General features: G+C 44.6%; 1 protein-coding gene across 4 annotated transcripts in view; it reads left to right on the top strand.

Moving 5' to 3' along the window:
* Positions 1 to 21,831, top strand: part of LOC147209930 (nck-associated protein 5-like) — an 80,878-nt gene that overhangs the window by 8,088 nt on the left and 50,959 nt on the right. For 3 of the 4 annotated variants that reach the window (XR_015101641.1, XM_086117960.1, XM_086118241.1), the window contains exon 3: positions 14,310 to 14,383. Coding sequence is in view for 3 of the 4 variants with exons in the window: in XM_086117960.1 (XP_085974086.1) it covers positions 14,310 to 14,383 (74 nt within the window). In the remaining variant the exon portion in view is untranslated. Of the gene's footprint in view, positions 1 to 3,078; positions 3,166 to 14,309; positions 14,384 to 21,831 lie in introns of those variants that run through there. The other variant, XM_086118040.1, reaches the window with a different exon arrangement.

The raw sequence follows: 21,831 nt of genomic DNA, 5'->3' as shown, positions 1-21,831 counted from the left end.
TGGTCAAAACGGTGGACGTCCTAGCTTGCGCTGTCAGCTGCACTTGTTTTGTCTTTGCTAGAGTCTGATGTGTGCCGATAACAAGAGGCAAAAGTGAAAACACTATGCAGGAGGATAGGGGAAGTTAGTCATCACAAGAGCTGCGTATTACACTCAACCGATATCTTCCACAAAAACGATTCACTCCCATGCTTTTATATCAGGTTTGAATGATGAAAGAGTAGCAGTAAAAATAGCTTCTAATTAGCTCTAATGCAGACTGGAAACTAAACCAAGGAGGCGAGTGAATTCGCAATAGAAATACTTGTTGAGATCCAATTGGTCCCCACACTGTCAGGGAGGTTTAAACTGACATGAAAAGGAGTCATTCGGGAACAATTGTTTTCTCAGACCCTGTTTTCAAACTCATTACCGGCCCGACCCAACTCCGGAATTGACTGCCGCCACTTGATTCTGGAGCAGCCGGTTAGAGTGGGTCTGCCTGTACAACTTGGATAGGGAAAATGTCACTCACGCTTTAAATCCTGAGCCCGAGTAGCAGCATCCATTTGCAGCTCGCTGGATTCTCTGTCACCGCGACTGACCTGTTTTCTTCCCAACTTGGCACGCATGCGCTTGAACCCGGTCCTCCGCCTGGCACTGAAATCTCTGACCCGTATTACAGGTTGCGTGTTTCGCCTCAATAATAATGCTCACTGAAAGTCACCAAAGTCGAGCATCTGTTATCATTATTAGTCTCTTATCTTTTCTGCTTCCGTGTCTACAGGTTAGTTGGGAAGCACAATCATTTGCTTCGGACACTTCTCCGTCCTCGTCAACGTCTGCTTCCGGTGACAGCCTCCTTTGTGCGCTGCAGATTGATTGGCCAGTTATCCAGATTATATTCTTGATTTAGAAAACTTCAGAAAAATTTATTTATCCCCACAGGGAAATTAAGGGAGCAGAGACTGGCACAGTTTTTAAGAAACATTTCCTCTTTTCAGAATGACGATCAATGTCCCAGTGGTGCTGTGGTGGCAGGAAGTCTCCAACAAAAATCGTGTTTGTTTAAAGTATGTAAATGAGTCAGTGTCTGTCAGTGAGGGAAGTGTGTGTGTGTGTGTGTGTGTGTGTGTGTGAGAAGGTTCATTCATTCATTTCTTTCTCTTTAGTTGATGAATGAATGTGTGCTGGTGAGCCAGCGTAGCATCTCTAACCAAAATAGTGAGATGGTCATTATGAGATGCAAGATGAGAAACTTTATTTATAGCTGGCACGCATTTCCATGATCAACTATTGCACAAGTGCATAAAATGACATTCTACATAGACACCAATCTCTGAGATGCACACATATTCAATGCAATCTGTTTCATAAACAAGATGGGTGGACCCTGCTTAGCTTAAAACAATTCACTTTCAGGAATGTGTGTCATTAAGATTGCAAACCTGCAGCTTCACATAGCTCGACTGAAGAACTCCTAACCGTGCCCGCTTATGTCATAAATTTTGTCCGGCTCGGCCCGTCACGTGAGCAAAACACTACCTGCCTCTCGGCTCACATGAATCATCGCCACGGCCGACAGGTTATATGCTCTCTGGCAGACAGCAAGTCTAATCATTCAGGAAGAAGGCCCACTTAGTAAGTAAAGGCAGTTCCAGATGAGCCTGCTTTTAAACAAACATAGACTTCAGAAATGCTGTTGTCAGTCTTTCTATAATTTGTTTGAGAAATATAGAGGATGAACCATCCAGACCCAGTTTATGTACTATTTGATGTACACAGATAAAGGTTCCCTCTTTTTCTTCTTAAGTGATCCCGGCATATTCCGTGTACAGCGGAAGTCTGAGTCTGAATAAAACTTTCAAAGAAAAAAAAAACTTGTATTTGCGCACTAATTTCAGTGTACGAACGGTGTTGGCAGGATTGAGCGGATCTATATATGTTGTGCCACTTCTTACAGCATGTAGGCAATTGGCAATTTGCATAGCGCATTGCTGTAAACTGAAAACCGGATTTATCCCTCTGCAGCACAGGGCAGAAATATTTGCATCTGTAGGCAGAAGTCTGGCATCCTCTATCAATCAATCGGTAATGATGAGGAGGTAGACTAAAAGAAGTCTTAAAATATATTTATATATATTTTTTACATAAACTACCTACAGTATGTATGCTATTTATTGAATGTCACACCTCTTTAATTATGGTCAATATTGGTGGAATTACGCCAAAAATAGCCGTCCATGAATGTTGTCCCACCTGCCTACAATATATTCAATCATGAAGCATTAAAAAAAAAAAAAAAAAATGTACTCGATCACAGATGCCAGAGGCAGTCACATTTTCTTCACAGTGCTGCCTTCTGGAAATAGGAAGTAATAGCGTGAGCGAGGTAATCAAAAAATGATAAAAATGGCCAGAAGGAATCCGGAGCAAATTCATCTTGGACGACCCAGTTTATGATTTTTTTTTTTTTTTTTTTAAACAGAAAAAGTGTTTCTTTCGATCAGTATGCCAAAGTAATGAGCAATAGAAACCTTTATTTCATTATAAAAGTTTCATCATATTTTCACTTATTTCTTTATTGCATTTTTATTTTTATTTTTAACCATACACCGGTGAAAAAAATAATTCCTAAGTATAACTTTGTTTTGGGCCTTGAACCGATTCATTATATTTCCATTAATTTAAATGGCAAACATTACCCGGTTTAAGAACGTTTCAAGTTACAAACGGGATCATGAGGTTCATGACTTGAAGTTTCGCAGTTTTTTTTCACGAGCCGCATTGTGGAGCTGCAAGAGGCAAATCCAGGGGTCCATCCAATTTGATTGAAAATGCAAAGTGTTGTCACTCACTGCATTTGAAACGTGAAAACACGTAAAGCTCACTCACGAGGAGGATTAAATATTGAATAGAGCTGATGCGGCCTCGTTGGGGACAGACAAGATTTCAGACAAGACACTTGACTGCCTGCGACAACACACACGGACACACACGGACACACCACAAAACACACATCCACACGCAGTGGCATACAGCAGCTGAGACTCAGCTGGGGCAGAAGTGGGGAATGAGGTGGAAGAAGAGGCAGCAGGAAAGTGGCAGACGGGAGCGAGGATGAGCCAGGATGCCGATCGTTCCGTCCATAGGATCAGGAATGTTCCCGTGCTTGAACAACTGGCGGTGAGTGTCATCCCTCCATCCCGTCCGTGGAAGAAGAAACTGGGGCAGTGTGTGGGGCTGCCAGATAATCAGGGAGCCCTCCAGTCAGGGCAAATTTATAACTACCGACCGTACATTTGGCCAGACGCGAATTGCTGGAGGTTAGAGGATGATGATTTTATTGTGGGGAGCTCGAGGATGTATAAGCGAGTGTGCATGCATGTTTATGGTTCGGCTACTATCAGTGACATTCCAATATTTCTATGTGAAGTTATTTGATCTTACCCGTGGTGCACTGTGCGCATAGGGAACCATATCTGTGTAGCAAAAATGTAGGTCACTTGCAGACAAGCTGTGATGCGACTAATTTCGCGCCGCATCCTTACTTGCTCCATATCTTGACCATGCTGCTGGATTGTGCGTCTTCACAAGCAGTGTGGACTGTCACGAACATTGTGACAGGATGTTGAAAAAAAAACAAAGAAGTGTGGCGCCTGATCTTTTTTGGAGGGGAGAAGGGGGGGCGGGACTGGGTGAGCGGAGAGGCATTTCTGTGCTCCATTTCTCTTTGTGCAAGAGGTGGATTGCAGTATTGCATTCATACTGACATCCTGTAAGTCTCCGCCGAGCTCTGTAACGCCATATATCTTATGTCTAATTACATTAACAGGAACTGAATAGTGACTAATGGCTCGTGAAAAGAGAAGGAGTGAGACAAAAAGCCAGGAACTGGCGAGCCTTGTGATGCATGATTGAATTTTTCCATCCTATTCCACTGTCATGCCCAGATTACCTCCAGAGAACACCAGCATCCCCCACCCCCTCACCTCCAAATCCCAACTCGAACCTCCTCACACATTCACACTGACCCACTGAACTTGAAATACTTAAATGGTGCAACACACATCCCAAGCATCGGTATCGTCACTCACGTGTTTCTCGGGAGTTTGGCTCAAAATGAAGCTTTGTTGGGGCTCCGGGGCCATTTTCCTCTCGCTTTTACTGGCAATCCAATGAAAGCTATACATACACTGATGGCGCATGTGATCGCAGATATTTATGTCCTCCGTGTGCATCTTAGCGAGCAAGCTTACTTTTCCTCATTTTCGGCTGGCTTGCAAAATGAAAATGGAAAAAAAAGTAACAGGATGACCCCTTTGGCATCAACAGGCTCCGTACAAATAATATTAAAGGTTGTTTTGATTACCGGTAATCTGTAGTCATACTACGTGTCCTAAAATCATAGAAGCAAGAAAGTGTAAATATGAAATTGCCATGATTTATACTCGCTACTTACAGTTATGCAGTAAATCAGATTTTGCATGGGATACAATGGTGCTCATTTTTTGTATTTTGGCAAATTAGAAGTATCATTGCAATCTGCTACCCCCTATAACTCTATGCAAATATCCCCCAGCTGCAAGCTGCAGCACCCTGCTGCTTCCCTACATGCACACGTGCGCGCATGCGGCGCACGCACACACACACACACACACACACACACACACACACACACACACACACACACACACACACACGCACACACACACCCTTGGGACAGTCATGGGAGGGCCATGAAAAGGATGCCGAGATGATTAATTAACTCTGCCCTGGTTTTGATAGCGCCTTATTGGCTTTAAACACACTGTGTTTCTGCTTTAGAGCTTTGCATAGATTAGCTCGCAGGCCAGCACACAGACACACTTCCCAAATATTGAGGCCATGTTGGGTGTAGTGCCATGGTTGTGCAACGCCGCTTGTAAAAATGTCAGCTTTGCTAGAGGCAGTTTCAAGAGGAACCATTAAAGCTGATGGATAAATAAAGTTACCGTATTTTCACGACCATTCGACGCACCGTATGGTTGGGCGCAGTCTCATTAATGGGTGCTATTTCTGTATTTTACACATAGACAAAACGCACTGTATTATTGGGCGCGATTTTAAAGTGGTAAAACATACGGCAGCTTAAACATACGGCATGCATGCGCGCACGCTAAAAACACGTTAGCTTGTAGCATACGGTAGCATGCCAAGACATACAGATACAAGCTAAAAACACGTTTTTAAAAAGGCAACGAAGCAAAACGGAGTTCCGTTGTATTTTATTTAGCCATCGTACAATGTACTCACGTTTTTCGATCAATCATCACCCAGAAATCCATCAAAGTCCTCATCCTCTGTATCAGAATTGAACAATTGTGCAAGTACCGGTAATCCATCAAAAACGCCGTGTTCCCTCTCGTTGTCAGTCACTCTCATTGCACAGAAATGATGCCGGCTTTGCCAAAAACTCGAACAACAGTGCAAGCAGACACGTTCGTCCAAGCAGCCACAATCCATTCGCAAATTATAATTCGCTGCCTCTCACTCTTTGTAAAGTTGTGTTTGCCATCGATCATTCATTGTTCCCATGCCGCTCGCAACTTTACTTTGAACGCCCGGTTGATGCCGATGTCCAGCGGTTGGAGTTCTTTAGTCAAGCCTCCGGTAATAACGGCAAGCTCAGAGTTCATTTGCTTGACTTGGTTTTTCACCGCTGCTGTGAGATGGGCACGCATGCCAAAAGCATAACCGATGGCTTGAAGTTTGAACTGAGCTTCGTAGGCGTGTCTCTTTGTAGAATTTATTTTCGGGGGTTCTTAGAAACCAAAACCGAAGTTGTTTTGCAACAATGCACATAGCCACACTCTATACAGGTGTTGGTACCTGCTTGTAGCGTCGCTTTAGCATCCACTTACACGCCCACCCTTCACTCATTGGCGGCCTGCTTCCCCGCATGCCTGTCACTCACGTCTGCCTTTTCTCTCTCTTTCTCTCCATATATGTATATATACACGCCCACCCTTCACTGATTGGCCGACTTCTTTGCCGCATGCCTGCCCACAGTCACTTCCGCCTTTTCTCTATATAAACAGCGTGTCGGCTGTCAGTCAGGTTTTGGAACTCAGCGCATAGACAAGACGCCCCGCATCATAAGGCGTCCTGTCCATTTTGGAGAAAATTTTAGACTTTTAATGGCGCCTTATAGTCGTGAAAATACGGTAGTTGCAATAAGAATTATTTTGTGATGACTGTATGTGCTTCTCACGTGTCAGCTACTTGTGGTCATACAGAAATGAATACCTTCGTGATTTTTATCCTTATTGTAACCTTTGACACTCAGTAGGTCATGTGTGATGACAAAACATGCACAAGCAGCGTAAATATACATGAAGCACACAGGCTGTGCTTAAGCATCCCTGGAGTTTGGAGCATTGACTGTTTGCTCACTGTATAAGTGTGTGTGTGTGTGTCCCAGCTGACCCTGTAGTAGCCCTGACCCAGCGTCCCTGGGGCTTGTATACTTTTTCATTGTTGACAGCTTCAAAGGGTCATTTGCACAATCCAAAACGATGGAGAAAGCCTGTCTTGAAGGCTCACACTGGGCGGTATTGTGCGCAGGAAATCACCTGCCCGCGTGGCTGCGGGATGTGTCACACGGTGCACATTTGCATGTTTATGATTGAGCCTGTGCAGAGTTGGCCTGTATGTCGCATTGTGAAAATGGTTAAAATCCTGTCTGGCGTCTTTCAAAGCGGTTATTTTCATAGCAGGCACCGCTCCCTTAATTTCTCGCTAAAGTGCTTTTATGCTAAGCAGCACGACTGAGACATCATAAACGGAGACGTCTGTCTTGACTCAAGTGGCTCCGCCTTTGGCATGTAACAAGGTGTTGTGGAGAACCTGCTTTTCTCCCTTCATGACATTGATCTTCTAATTTTCCATCTCACTTGCAGGTAAGAAATCATTTTGACACGTTCGTTTTTGTAAAATAAGCTCCCAAAACCGCTGTTGTACTTTAAAGGAATCATTACAATGTGGTTACAGCAAGTAGTAAAACAAAATCAAAAGCAGACTCTTTTAATGATTACAGGAAAATCCATGTATGCACAACTTGACACTGAATGCAATATTTCTGGCTAGGAAAATCACATTCGAATAATACTTGAGAAGCAATTGTATTAAAAATTAAATACATGAGTAATTTAAACCGTTTTAAGCCGGAATGGTGTTACTAGTTTAACAATATATTTTTTTGTAGTTTGGTCGTAATGTTGCTGTTCTGAATCAAATCACTCTCTTAATAATGAAGCTACTTTCATGATCCTGGCGCTGTTGCAACATTTTAGCTAAGCTTGCTGCATTTTTCTGGTGGGTAGCTTCACATCAGTGAAGCTTCATTAATGTAGCGTGACGGTTCGCTACATCTTCCAAGTACACTGCCCAGCACAGGAGTCAAAGGATATACGCTAAATGTACCTGATAAAGTTCCATAACTGGTTTTCAAGATGAATCGATGGCTCTAGATGTCAAAGACGGAAGAAAAAAAAAAATCAACATCATCCACATCCAGAAACAATTGTCCACGTGGGCATTTATGGAGTTAGTTTCAGAGGACACAATATGAGATGTGTGCCTCTCATCACTCAATTCAATCACTCATGTTTATGGTGATGCACTCCTTGATTTCCTGGTGTGCTCACTTGCTGTGGCCAGAATGGCGATTAGGATTTTATGAGGCGAGCCGGGCCCCAGGTGAACACTTGTGTCTAGGGGGGGATGCTCTGTGTAGGATGGGGTGATGCCCAGGAGCTGATTGTGTAGAGTCAGTGGTCAATGATTGTCTTTCTATACGGCCACAGCGGTCACTGAGGGACAATTTTGAGGACCCGAGGGCTATCAAGCTGTGACCAAACATCCATCTGGTACTACAGCTGCAGTAGCTGTCAACTTCCACGTATCCAAAAAAAAAAAAATATATATCTCAATTTTGCAGGTTTCTTAGATCTTCTCTTTGCTTAAAGGTGAGAAGAAGGATGAAGACGACCTACATAAATCAACACGTCTCAGAACCTTTTCCCTCAATAGAATACATGTGGCTTGAGGCCAGACTGAAAAATCCTCCTTACCGTATGTTCTGTGGATGTTTCACAGCTCACCGTGCAGTGAATGGCGTGCGTGTTTGGCCGCCTCCACAAATAATACACCCCCATGCGGTTGATGCAACTTGTGACCTACAAGTGAACAATGCAGAATGGACCAGTGTGTGATGTACAATGCCATGGCAAACAGCTCATGCTGAAGGTAATGCATTCAGGGGTAGAGGGCATCTGATGGGTGAGCTATTGTAAAGCCTTCGAAAGAAGCTGCTACCTCACTTCAATCAGCCCGTTGGCCAGTGCCGCTTGAGAAATAGCTTCCAGAGGCGTCAGAGAATGGGAGAATAAATTGCTAGAAGGGGCTGGAGGTGAGGGGGGTCAATGGGGGGGGGGGGGGGGTTGCCCCAGATAAAAGCGTTAGCTGAGTAAACATGTAGTAATGATAGAACAGTGTTGTTATTGTAAGAGCAAATAGCTGGCCTAAGCAAAGGAAGTTTGGGCCCTTGCGTTGCAACATTTTCCCACAGCAGCGGCGTAATTACCCGATTGTGGTGCTCTAGGAAAGTTTGGAACGCAAACATGTCGAAATCAAGTTTCTTTGCTCAAAGTGGGCTCTATAAACGAGGGAGTATTATCGATAAAATTGACCTTTGACACTCCACTGAAAAGTATGATTCACTGCCAAGTTGAAAAGAAGTCTGCTGATGTCACCCCGTTTGGGAGGTTTAATAAGAACCAGCCCTGTGTTCAAATTCCTCACCAGCACGCATCTGGAAACATTAAAACTGGTGTAGCTGCTAAAAATAAGACTGCGCATGAGACGATAACAAGGATTTAGTGCTATTAATTGTGTAAATATGGCACGTGTCTGGCTCTGAATTCAGATTGGAATTCCAAGACTGCGATCTAAGTGGTTCATGCTGCTGAATTCGTGCAAACTTTGTAATGCAGCGTGCGTGTTGAATTTGGAATGCTGCTCGGACAAAAGAACATTGCCAAATGCGCGTCAAAGGACGTAAACCAATGCGTGTATTATTCAACGTAGAAAGCTGACCGAGGATAGTGTTATTTACAGTTAGACCCGGAGGTTAGGGGAGGGATGGATTTACAGCAGCCATTCAAGTCGAAACCTTTTGGCGCTGACCCGCGCACACCCGGGGGCTGCAGCCTCCCCCACCGTCTGCAGCGAAAGGATGACAAATCATTTATGGCCCCGGGATTAATCGTTGTACTCAAGCCTGTCGCCGGGGTCTTAGGTCACCACAACCCATCTCTTTCTCATCGCTATTTGTATATTACTCCCGAAGCAATCTCACAACTGTAGCGTCTCCGGCGTTGTCAGCCGGGACAGGAAACGCACAGGTGGTCAAGGTAAAACACAGCATCGCATGCTCAATTGTTCCAGGTTGCGGCAGCTTAAGTGAGCACTCTTTGATTCCAAGGCAAGGAGCTGGGTGAAGTAGGAGATGATGTGAATATTTGAGAGCAGCCACACCATCTGCCCGACACCTGGGTCGACAAGCTCGGCGCATAAAAGGGCAATCAATCAGACTTAGGCGTAAAAAGACACGGGCTAAGATCAAGCTCAGTTGGGAAGTGCCCTGCAAGAAGATATGCTTGGAGTCCCGATTGTTGCTGCAACTGCTTGTCACCTTGGCCTGTAATAACTGTTTGGCAATAACCACAAAGGTCCATCCATCCATTTTCTACAGCACTTCATTAGGGTCAAGGGTGAGCTGGAGCCCGTCCCAGCTGACATGGTATACCAATAACTTCGACAGACGATCACGGGGCCCATTCGTACTCACCTTCGTACCTTAGAACAATTTAGAGCTCTAAAAGAACCCACCAAGCATGTTTTGGGAGACTTAGACAAGTGTCGGGAGAAATTGCAAACACCACATAGGAAGGCCAAAGCCCAGATTTGAACACCCAGCCGCAGAACTGTGAGGCAGATGTGCTAACCAGTCATTCACGGTGCCACCTCACAATTTGACCTTCTCCGTAAGGTGTGCCTTATTCCCATGAAATGCTAAACAGAAGCCCTACTTCGCACTTCAAAAGTGAAAAGGCAAATATGTTTGGCATCACTCAGCTCCGTCTGCCCTTTTCCTTCTCTATCAATTTCGCTTTCATCTCATTTCCAAGTCATGATTGGAATGCCGAGATGTCGTCTCATTTGGGGGCAAGCAGCATTTCTTGTCTTTGCTCTCAGACCGGGATTCTCTCTGTAGTCGCGGCAGCCAGCCTCACCTCCTCAGCCCACCCAGCTCCCCGTTTGCTTTTCATATCTTTCATCACCGTCCCCCCTATCCAAAATCTCCCGCCGTGGCTACACCTGGCAGAATATGAGTCCCCAGATGATGATAAAACCCGGGCTGGTAAAACTCTGGGCAATTCTGCACCCCTCATGTCCTCATCCACAGAGAGCTTCAGCGCATATTTTTAAAGTGGTACCATAAATACAGACCGTGCGTTCCGTTTAGCGAGTGTGAATTGGGCAATTACTTCAAGTCCTAGAAGGAATAGCGCAGGTGTTCTAATGACTGTATTTAAAGTGTGGCCTTATTAACACAATTAGCAGCCCTGTCAAGCTAGTATGGGTATCCACCGTATGCGGCAATGTCCGTCCTACAAGAGCGTCAACGGTTTTTGTACACTTTCACTCCTCAACTCCTTTTCCCAATTTCCCCGTGTGCGGTTTGCCCAGTGAACAGTTTGGCCAGTGTTCCCCGCTGGAATGAATGGGGCGCTCTGTGCAACTCAAAGAGCCCGATAAAGACTCCAACACAAGGGGGGCTATTTTGAGCACTGATGGTGGCTCGCGTTTGGAAAGATAATCCGTCAATGATTCTTGATGGTGGTGAGGTGTTGATGTTTGGACTGGGCGCAGCAAAAGGTGCTGCTCGAGTTGGGACATCAGATAGCTCAAACCCATTGAAGAGGATGAACAGAGTTGTTTTTGTCTCCCAGGTAATCCGTATTGGCTGACATGATGGCTTTTGGGCCGTATAGGAAGGAAAAGAATATCCCATGAACTGGCAGTATTTGTTCAGTGTACGTCCGCTGCTGAATAAGGTCACTTTGTCAAGCCACCGATTGAACTTCCAACCTACAATTCAAGCAATATGACTCTCGGCTTAGGGCCACGGGAAGTCAAGTTAAAATTAAGCTTCAAAATGCACAGTATGCACTACTACATAGTAGTCGTAGTAGTAGTGGTAATAGTCGTACGGTATTTGTTTGTATGAGGAAGGGAAAACCTCTGGGCCAAATAATTGGACTGCGGTTTTGAGTCTCTGCAAGCTCAGAAGCTGCCGTGGTTTCCACTTGAGGTGCAAAAGGTTGCACATGTGTCAGATTGTTAATTTGAACATGGAAATCCCAATGACTGGAGTATATACAGACACTTATATTGCAAGTTTAATAGATCGGTTGCAATTAATTTCTCAGACTGCAGTCCTTCACTTGAATTCGCAGATGGATTTTCTTTCACCCCATTTTAGCAGAAGTCTGCTCTTGATGTAAGCCTTATTGGCCCGTGTGAATGTTTGCTTTGTGATTTTGGATAGCAGAGATATTTTCTCTGCACACAAAACACTTTTGCGTTCTACTGGCTGGCCCATTGACTCGCTGAGGCTTTCTGCCTTGTTAAAGCTGCAATTTAGGGTTTGGTGTTACTATCCAAGAATTCATGCTGGCACGGTCAGTCAGAAATATCCCAGCAAGCCGAGGCAGGCGTGGGTGAAGGGACGGAGAGGATAGGTCACAACCTTGTATTTTATGGGAACTGCTGACCTTAACATGCTTTATTTGTACATGTGGACAAAAATCTTTGAGAGCCAAATGTGTAAAAAAGGAAATTTACTGTGGTCACGGAAATAACCTTGTAAGTAAATAAAATGCATTTTTAAAGACGTGATTAACATCATTTTTCAGGCACACAATGGAAATCAGCACTTTTGAGGTAATCGCTATCGATTGTTGTGACTGTTGAGCATCTGTGAGTCTGTGAGTATCGATCAACGGGTATTTATTTTCCCCACTCCTCATCAGCAAATTTGTCTCAGCTGCTTTAAAGTGTGCCTTCTCCACACTGCACGTTTCAGATTTTTCTCGAGTCACCAATTGAGATTGTAATCAGCAAAGCAAAACCGTCTAAAGTACGCTCATCCAGAAGATGTGTGATTTATCAGTGTGCATCTTGACACACACGAGGCTTGTCTGTCATTTCCGTGATCTATGGGAAGGCTATCAACAATGTTGCCAGTCTATGAACGTAGCAAAGTATTGGAGGAATTGATAAGATCACTTGATATGCAACCAGAGATAGTTTTATCTACAGCAGTTCCTGGTCATGCGTTAAAGGTTTTCAGTTGCAAGAAAAAATAAACAAAACCTTTTAAATGATCCGGATACCTGCATAAATTGGTCATAAAATCGTCTCGGTCTTAATAATATACACAACTGATGCCAAACGAAAAAATTCTATCCTCATGTTTTTTGTTGTTACTGTTGTTTTCATTTGAGGGTGGCCAAAGTAAAAAAGTGAATATAGTGCATCAGGTCTTTGCTACAAGAAATTCTGAACCGTTGCTCATAAACACTTAATGTAATGTTTTTTTTTTGTTTTCATTTCATGCACTTTTTAAATGGTGTTCGACTACAGAACTAACTTCCACAAGTTTCCAAGAAACATGGTTGAGGTAAAGTTTGAGCAATTCCAGATCTGTGAGTACCGTAGCTGTTTTTTGGTAGTAATGGTGCAGTTTTCTCCCCTGCCGTAAAAGGGGTCAGAATTAAAGCCATGCTGAAGATGGAACATTGCACCGCAAACGTGAGCAGGCTTTTTAAATCTTTGCTTTAAATACCATCCACATGACAACAAGCACACGGCATTCTTGGCATTCCTGCATGTTCGCTGAGGAGTGTTCTGGTGCCTTGTCATTGGGAGCAGGCTGCCTGATGACACCACTGACTCGGCCGGCCTTACTTCGTGTTTGATGTCGCCTGTAAATATTTCCTCTGACGGAGCCCTTTCACAATGAAGGCCTTTGTGCGCCAGTCGAAATCATTATGGGATTGTGTTGCTAATGGGAGGAAGATGTTTGAGCCAGCAAGTTTCTCCTACCGGAGACCAAATAAAAAGTCTAATCAAATCAAATCAAATTCTGTTGTCTGCTTGAGCAATCATAAGAAAAACGAAACAAAACAAAACTCGTGGTTGAATTGATTGATTGATTGATTGAATGAAAGGCGGCCCGGTGGTCCGGCGGTTATCGCGTCGACCTCACAGGGCAGAGGTCGTGGGTTTGATCCCGGCTCCGGCTTTCCTGTGTGGAGTTTGCATGTTCTCTCCGGGCCTGCGTGGGTTTTCTCCGGGTCCTCTGGTTTCCTCAAACACATTCCTAAAACATGCACGGCAGGCTGATTGAACACTCTAAATTGTTCCTAGGTGTGGATGTGAGCTGGCAATCGGTTCAGGGTGTCGCCCGCTTACTGCCCGAAGACGGTTGGGATAGGCTCCGGCACCTGCATGACCTTTGTGAGGATAAGCGTATTGGAAAATGGATGGATGGATCGATTGATTTTTTTTTGATTGATTCATTGAATGTATGAACACATTACAAGAAAGAAATAAAAACTGGAAGAAAGAAAGGAAAAAAAATCATCAATAGATTTCATAGTTCAATGCGGTTTGCATGTTTCAAGGGATTCAACAATAAATTTACATTCAATGATTTTTGACATCTAACGGCAAAATGTGGCTCTATCCTGGTAAGCATCATTGCCATCCTCCACTGGCATTTGTGGAAGTTGCGGTCACCTCACATGTGAGACTTAATCATGCTTCTGGTTGAATTACAGTTCTGTATATTTTTTGTTCAATGCACAACTTCTGGGTGGGAGTCCTGCTGTGGGAGCTGTGGTGGGCCATGGCCGTGGTCCCGCCTCTTGGGAGCCCGGTTGCTGTCAGCGCCGGCATCTACAGCACCACCGTACTGAGAGCTCAGTGCTGGCGGCCTGCGGCTGTGGCCTGCGATTTGGTCCCGGTGCAGCGGCGGGCTTTATGAGATTCCAGATGAAGATTCCATCCAACCATTTTCTACATGGCTTATTCTCACCAGTGTTTATCCCAGCTGACTTTCGGCACATGCATTTTCAAACTTATGAATCATGTACAGTCTACAATTATCCCAGTTCAAGTGAATTCCATTCCTCAGTGTTCTCATCTCCTCATGACAGGAATACATGGACTCCAACCAGTGCATTGGTGAGCTGCTCAAACAGCTTGAGGAGGAGCGCCGCAACATTTGGAGGTAAGACCTTCTTAAGACTTTGGGGCAGGTGTTGTTCAGATGGGTGATTTGAGCAGCTGCCACCAATCCATTTCCAGTCAGAGGCAGTAGAACAATGTTGTTTGGTTTTGAGCTCAAGACGAATTTTGCTGCACATCTCTCTCTCAAAAATGCTTATTGTGTCTGGCGACAAAGGGGTGGGGGAGTTAAACTCTGGGCCAAGTGCGGGGTTGACTGAGGGCATTTCTCATGGAAAAGATTTTCCAGGACAATGGGGCCGCAGCACTGATGGAGATGGCAAACAAATGACCTTGTCACCTCCGTACTTCTCAACCATCCTTCCAGAGACATGTGAGACAATTTTTGAAACTTCACCCTTTTATGAAAGAACCTTCTCTCCATCTCAATGGAGCCATATTCCCCCGGCTCAAAGTAATTTTCCCCCTGAGTGGACAGAGAGGGCCTGGCGGTGAGGGGTCTCTGGATGGGTGGATGGATGCAGGGGTGGGAAGGGGGGGGGGGCAGATGACCACTGGTCAGCCCCTTTACTAAGCAAAGCCGCCCCTTAAAAAAGAAAAGGGATGCGTAAAGGAATGACCCTTCTGTCCAAGTCATCTGCACCCCTATTTAAACACAAGAGTCTCCGTCAGTGACCTGATGGCCTGTTTGCATGGCCCCAACGTCCTTGCAGGGTCCTGGTGTGTGTTTTTAAGGAGGCCATGAACTTTGTGACCGTCTTAGTTTGCACTGAAACTTGATCACATATTTTCTCGAAATCACTTATCTCCTGACAAGTCAGACAATGCTTATAATAAGTGACCAAAAGGCCTGTTCATGTTTCACATTTAGTGACAGGCTTTCCACACCTTACATCAATAAGATGTACGTGGTTTGATTTTCACCATGTTTCTTGATATGTGGCTCAGTTACTTATCTTTACTGAACAAATCACGATTGGTTATTTTATAGAGATGCCACCTAACCAGGTGACTTTAACCCTTTCATGCACCCTGTAACCTGATAACACAACAAGCTGTCCACTGTAGAAACTGCTGTCCCTCAAAGGGTTCGAGATTTTTACCCCTCCAGTTTTAAAGTTAAAGCTGCATCAATTCTACAAGGCTTTTACAACATTGCAGACTAGTGAAAAAAAAAAAAACCTGCCCTCATTAGGCTCGTAGGGTAGTAGACGTATCCCTGTGGACCTCAATGGGGCCCATCAATCCATCAGGCCCTTACATTCCTCTGTCCTCTACCTTATGACCCAGTGACCTGGTGCATTCATGTCATTCATTCTACCATATTATAGGGTACTTTCACACTGATGGACTACACAGATTGGACAATTATGACTTCTTTTTAATGATTATTCTGTATTCGATGATTTATAATCGCAGATTCAAATGATATTCTCATGAAAAATAATGAGCGACAACTTGTTTATTCATCACGCGTCAGAAACATCTGCTGCGTTCTCAGCATCTGAAATCGATGCAAAACCGGACCACTGCTGCCAGCACTTGTCTACTGAATATATGGACATTTCTGAAGAGCTCCACATTAACGTGTCAACATCAGATGGCGGCACACTGGATTTGTCCATTTTGACCTATTGTTTGTTTTTTGTATTTACTTTCTCGACAAGAATGTTCATTACACGAGAATAAAATGTGTTTGGAACCAACACATTCATGCTTTGCGCAGGGCCAAGGCAATTGATCCCAATTGATCTCTGAGACAAGCTTCAGTGTAATGCTCCATGTGGATTAAAGCACTTTTTTTACACGAGCAATTTTCCCACTCTTGTGCTGAGCTCGTGTTTACAGAAGCAGTTGAACAAGAGAGGCAACAGCCTTTTGGTGCAGATGGCATGCCTCACAACTCGCACACCTTTTGGAGGGCAGTGAGGAAACCCGAGCTGAAAGAGCATTAGTAATGCTGATCAATCATTTGTCATGTTCATAGAGCAGTAGCTCCTCTCAGGCAAGCTAGATAGAAAGTGGAGGTTGGATCAGATGTCCGCTAATCTAAGAAATTCTTGGCGATGAATAACATACAGTAATTTGTTGCTGTTTTCAGCCACCTCTTCCTCAAGTTAAAAAACACTTCAGAGAATGACTTTGAATGTAGCCGGTCGGGAGACGCCATTTGAAGAATATGTCCTTGAACGGCGCGCGTGGTCAACATAGCAGGAGCTCCGAGCTGGGAAACAGCTCAGAAGGACCTCACTGATGTTAAGACAAGGCATATCAGGCTGGCAAGACGCCTGTGCGCTGGCGGCGGTCTGGCCACGATGAAAGAGTTTAATCCTTCCTCCAACTACGTAGTGAGGCCTGTTCTGTCGATATGGAGGCGGGTAAGATCTGTCGTCTTACTCGGGCCAAAGCTGTGCTTTATACAGCTCTAATTTGATGAATTGACCGGTTGAATGAAATGTTTTAATTATACTAAGATGCAAAGAGATCACACTTCAAAAATATATGTGTATATGTGCAACCCCTGATGTGGATGATTGGCCTAATCCACCCATTTCATGTCATTTTGCAGTGTAAAAATGCTTCAAATAACCTTCAGAGTTAGAGAATAATTAAATCTGCAATTTTTTTTGTCAGAAGCTTCAAGTACTGCTGGAATGTTAGCGGGTGTTTGAATCATGTTGTTTCATATACCTTTAGCCCAAGGATTGTGACATGCAACGCTTCTCTCTGCCTAAATGCACGCATTGCTTTTTATAGAGCTGGTGAGAGGCTAATCAAGTAGTTTAATGAGGCCTTTTACCTTTGCTCCGTCGAGGTTGAGCAAATGAGAGTTACTGTACTAAAGCAATATCATGGTAATGCCGGTCTACGCTTCCTCAGCTTGTGACGCGGTCAAGGTTAAGCGCAAAGCTAAGCTGTTTTTTCGTCGGTTATTTTTCTCAGCACATATTTACCTTCTTTTGTTGGACTTGAGAAACAAAGGTATGTGAATGAATGTTGCTTCAAAGTGTGCGGTCTGAGCTCTTCCCTACTGTGTAATGAAATGTGGTTTATCAGTACAGTACCAGGAGAGTGTGCAATGTCCCCCTTTGGTGCTCATGATAGCGTGATGTTATTTGGACCGGTGCCTGTGCTTCCGAGTCAAAACATCCTCAGTGTAAAGATGAAGACCCATCGAGGCGGTGTGGTTTTTATTATCATGTAGTGGTTGTGTGGTTTAGGCCGATAGGAGGTCATTTCCATGATACTTACCTACAGCTTTGGAGGTCTTTTGAAAACATCCCTTTGTCCCAGAGGAAACAGGATGACGGGAAAATGTGTAAAGTCCAAAACAATCCTACGTGGGCTTGTCGGATGATTCACTTTAGTTTTTGATGTATCGGGATATTTTGCAAATAACAGCTCACATCTCGCGCTGACATTTGTGGATTTACTGTTGATATTGTTATTGTAGTCACACTGAAAACATCCAAGACTAATTACAGATGAACTCAATCAGAGTTAATTCTGCTCATGGAATACTTTCAGCATTTCCTGTGCTCAGAGAGGAAATGAGTCTGCGCCTCTGATGTCTCCTCAGACTTGCATCGCACCACACACAGCCTACCCCACCCACCCATGCTTAATTCCAAATGTCTGAGGTGCAGTCACAATTTTGTCCCATTACACACTCATCTCACCGCGTGCAATTTCAAACGTAGACACTCATGGGTTCTGTCAGCATGACCGTCTTGTGATTTGCATCTATCTGGATATTCGTGGATCTGAGTGGGTCTCTGTTGGGTAAACAAACAAGCTCTCTGTCTGCATTCTGGAATTTCCTTTGCTCGTATTGCTGCAGGAAATGAAAGAATCGCCATGTTGACACTTAAATATTCTCGGAGCAAACCGTGCATGCTTACCCTTGACGTTTAGAATTCATCCAGAAATTATTAAACATTGCTAAGTGGCTTCTCAGCAAAAAAAAAAAAAGTTACTTCCGGTTTGATAAATGTCTGTCTTGGAATGCGCACCTAAACAGTGGAAGGCACCGGTCGAATGAATGAACTCCAGTGACGCATGCTGGCATCCCCCGTCCGCCTCTGGTTACTCATCTGTGATGAAAAAACAGTGGATTAATCTCACAAAGAGAACGTGTGGCTGATGGCTGTGCCGAGTCCACTGATCGCCATATAGTGCGCGCACATACGTATGCTGAACTACCGATATATTAATGATCCCTCACATGGGTCTCCAACCACCGGGCCCTAGATCATTTGGCACCAGGCAGCAGACAAAGAAGAAGTGGAACCGTACTTGAATTTCATTACATGCAGCACATCCGCTGACTATTTCATTCTCTTTGGCACTTCACTGGTCTTGCTTCAGTGAGCCCAAAAGATAGTCACGTGACCACGGTAATTTCGACAAAATATTAAATCAGGGGTCTCTAACCTTTTTTTCCCCACGGACCGGTTTAATGTCAGACAAATATTTTTATGGACCGGCCTTTAAGGTGTGACGGATAAATACAACAAAATAATATGATATGACCTGCATGAAAACTGTGGTATTTTCGAAGCATAATAACAAACACGCATCATGACACGAGGAACGTCCGATCTGGCCGCAACGCTCTGTGGTCGCTATGGTAATGTTTAAACGTGCCTTCAAAATACGATAGACCGCAAATACAAAGTGCATGAAAAATACGACTCACCATCGCCGCATATGATGCAGCGTGGGTTTGGTGCGTGGGCATCTCCCGTTGAGATAAATCCGTATTTGAAGTAGGAAATCCTGATACTGTCTATTAAATGTAGCCTTCTTTTTCTTGAAAGTCGTAGGCTCTTCTTCTGGCTCCTGGCTGGGACTTTTCCCCTTCCCAAAGAAACTTTCCAAAGATGTATTTTGTTGTTGTTGTTGTTGTTTTATTTGATTTTTTACTCATTTTGCTAGCTCCTGGGTTTCATTGAGAAGTGCGTCAAGAGTGACATACTGTAGACGGATGTCACAGAGAATCTGGTCATTTTTCAAAATAAAAATCTTTCAGATTCCAAAATATATAAAACGGAAGTAATGTAAGTTCTTCTGTGCGGCCCAGTACCAAACGACCCACGGACCGGTACCGGTCCGCGGCCCGGTGGTTGGGGACCCCTGTATTAAATATAACAAAAGGGGCTTGGTACAATGCTGTGTGCTGACCTTATCCATTGTCCATCACATTGTGCTTTTCCCTGCTCACTTCCTTACATTCCATTGCAAAAATGTTTTTTTCTTTGTGTCTTTCAATAAATGGACATAAGTGGGTCAGCCTATAGCCAATGCCAGACTACACAAATATATTTTTTGAGCCGACAGATGTGTTGCAAACAAACGTAGTGACTCAAGGCCGATTTTGAGTTGTCTAGCCCGTGTAGTATGACATACACAACGAAATACACATTTACGACCACGACCACGAAAGGCTGGCATGTCAGAATTTTTGTTTGTCTTGCCGCACGAGAGTGTGACATGGGCGACTGGTTCTTTGGCATCGACCAATCCGATGACAGTGCCCTCCTGCTTATGATGAGAGACTGGACATGGTACACACATAGAAACAATGCATATCCACTCTGGTGACAAGACTTTGACAGCTGTTTGTCCCGCCTCCCTGATGGACCTGCGCCGATGGCCTGAATTCTGACGTCTGGTTGGCGACGGACTTGTAGTGTGACACCTCACCCAGTCCGAGACATGATTTTTATTTGGTAGTCTGACAGCGCAAACATCGTGACAAAAAATCTTGTAGGTGCAAGTCGAATATTTTATTTAGCCTTTTCAATGGGTACGCATAAAAATGTACACTGAAACAAACCATACTGGTATGTGAAAATGAGTCTCAACACCGCAAGGCAACATGCAATCTGGTTTTGTAGCAGAAGACCCAATTTTAGAATGACCATTCTTTGGACGAGGTCGTGCTTCGCTGCACTCACATTCCAACAGGCCGTCACTCTTACCCATATCGATCTGCTGGCCCTCCAGCGACTGTCTCAGCACTGTCCTGTCTCCTTCCCTTCGCCCGCAGGCTCCCTGTGGAACGCTAACCTAGCCTTTGTGTGTCCGTGTGTACATGAGCCACCACTGGAGCCAGGCTGGCTGAATGGGCAGCCAAGTGTTTCCAAAGAGAGGAATTTTTCACTTGCACCTCTAACAGCAGAACCATTTTGATGCACTGATATGGGACAGGTACAGGATCGACACTCATTATGTTTAAACTTGTAAAAAAAAAATACTGTAGGTTGTTGAAAGTTCAACTAAACAATCAATTTCCTAAATTGAGTTGCAGGGGGCGTGCGGGACGTCGGTGCACAGCAAAAAGAAAACCATCGCTCAGTCAATGGCCGCTTGCTGCTGATCTAATTAGCATGGAACACCGCCTTCGATATATTTTGATTACACGCACACACACGTACGTGTTAATGCTGACTCAGTTGAGCATTTGTCTTTTTTACCCAAATGGGACAATGGCATTTAATTGGCAGCCACCTGCTCTGGGAACCAAATGGCTCCGGCTCCATATTTAGATTTGCCTGCGAGACAGCTGTGCTTATGTTAAACACGATTATCTCGCTGCATAACTCTCATCATCACCAGCCATCATGAATCTTTCAGATTTTTATGATGATGAATGAGACAGCGGGCTCCAAGCAATGTAGAGCATCTCTCCTAATTCCTCATGCGCCTTCTCTCCCCTGCCCCCACCCTGCTCCTGCAGGCTAATTTCCTCACATGGTTGGCGTCATTGTTCTTTCGGCGCATTAGTGACAGTGAATGTGGGGCCAAGTGGCAGTGATGGTCTCGACTCCGAGTCAGACCGGTCCCTTTCTTCTCCCTCTTTAACTGTCCGCTTCTGTCAACGGGACCCTTTTAATTCCCCCTTTCTCCCATCCCACGCTCGTCTCCCTTCGTACTGGTCCCATTGGGAGGCAGACAAAAGAGGGTGCACCCCCCTAACCCTCTTTTTCCTCATCCTCTTCCTCCCCCTGCGTCCCATCTCTCTCGGTTCTTGCTCACAGGGCCGGTCAAGGCTGCAGTTTGTCACAGCCATTCAGCTGGGACTGATTATGATTGCAGCAGATGGGCGGGAGCTCAGACTGAACAGACCTTCATTTCCCACTCTGCTTTTCACCTTCCCCACTGCTTGACACCGTCAGCTTTGCTTTACTTCACTCAGTGTTTCTTGTACAACGCCCATTCTTGCGACGTGACACAATGGACAATCATTCAGTTCATAGTTCAAAAATGCTGGTAGGATTTGCATGCAGGTACTCCACATGTTGCCTTTACTTGCTGCTTATTCTAAACGTTGAAGGTAATAACAAGGTTCCTGGCAGTCTTATGTAGCAACTCTTCCAAGCATCACATACAGGAGCCAGCTTGCTTTTTCGAATCTACACACACATTGTAGTTCACCCCCCCCCCCCCACCTACCCACCACCCCCATCCCCCGACAACGAATTAAAA

Source organism: Hippocampus guttulatus, chromosome 1 (genome assembly GCF_054856545.1).
Source record: "Hippocampus guttulatus isolate MCC_2025c chromosome 1, RoL_Hgut_1.0, whole genome shotgun sequence".
Taxonomy (NCBI): Eukaryota; Metazoa; Chordata; class Actinopteri; order Syngnathiformes; family Syngnathidae; genus Hippocampus; species Hippocampus guttulatus.
The sequence above is the reverse complement of the archived record's forward strand: the minus strand, read 5'-3'. Positions and strand labels throughout refer to the sequence as shown.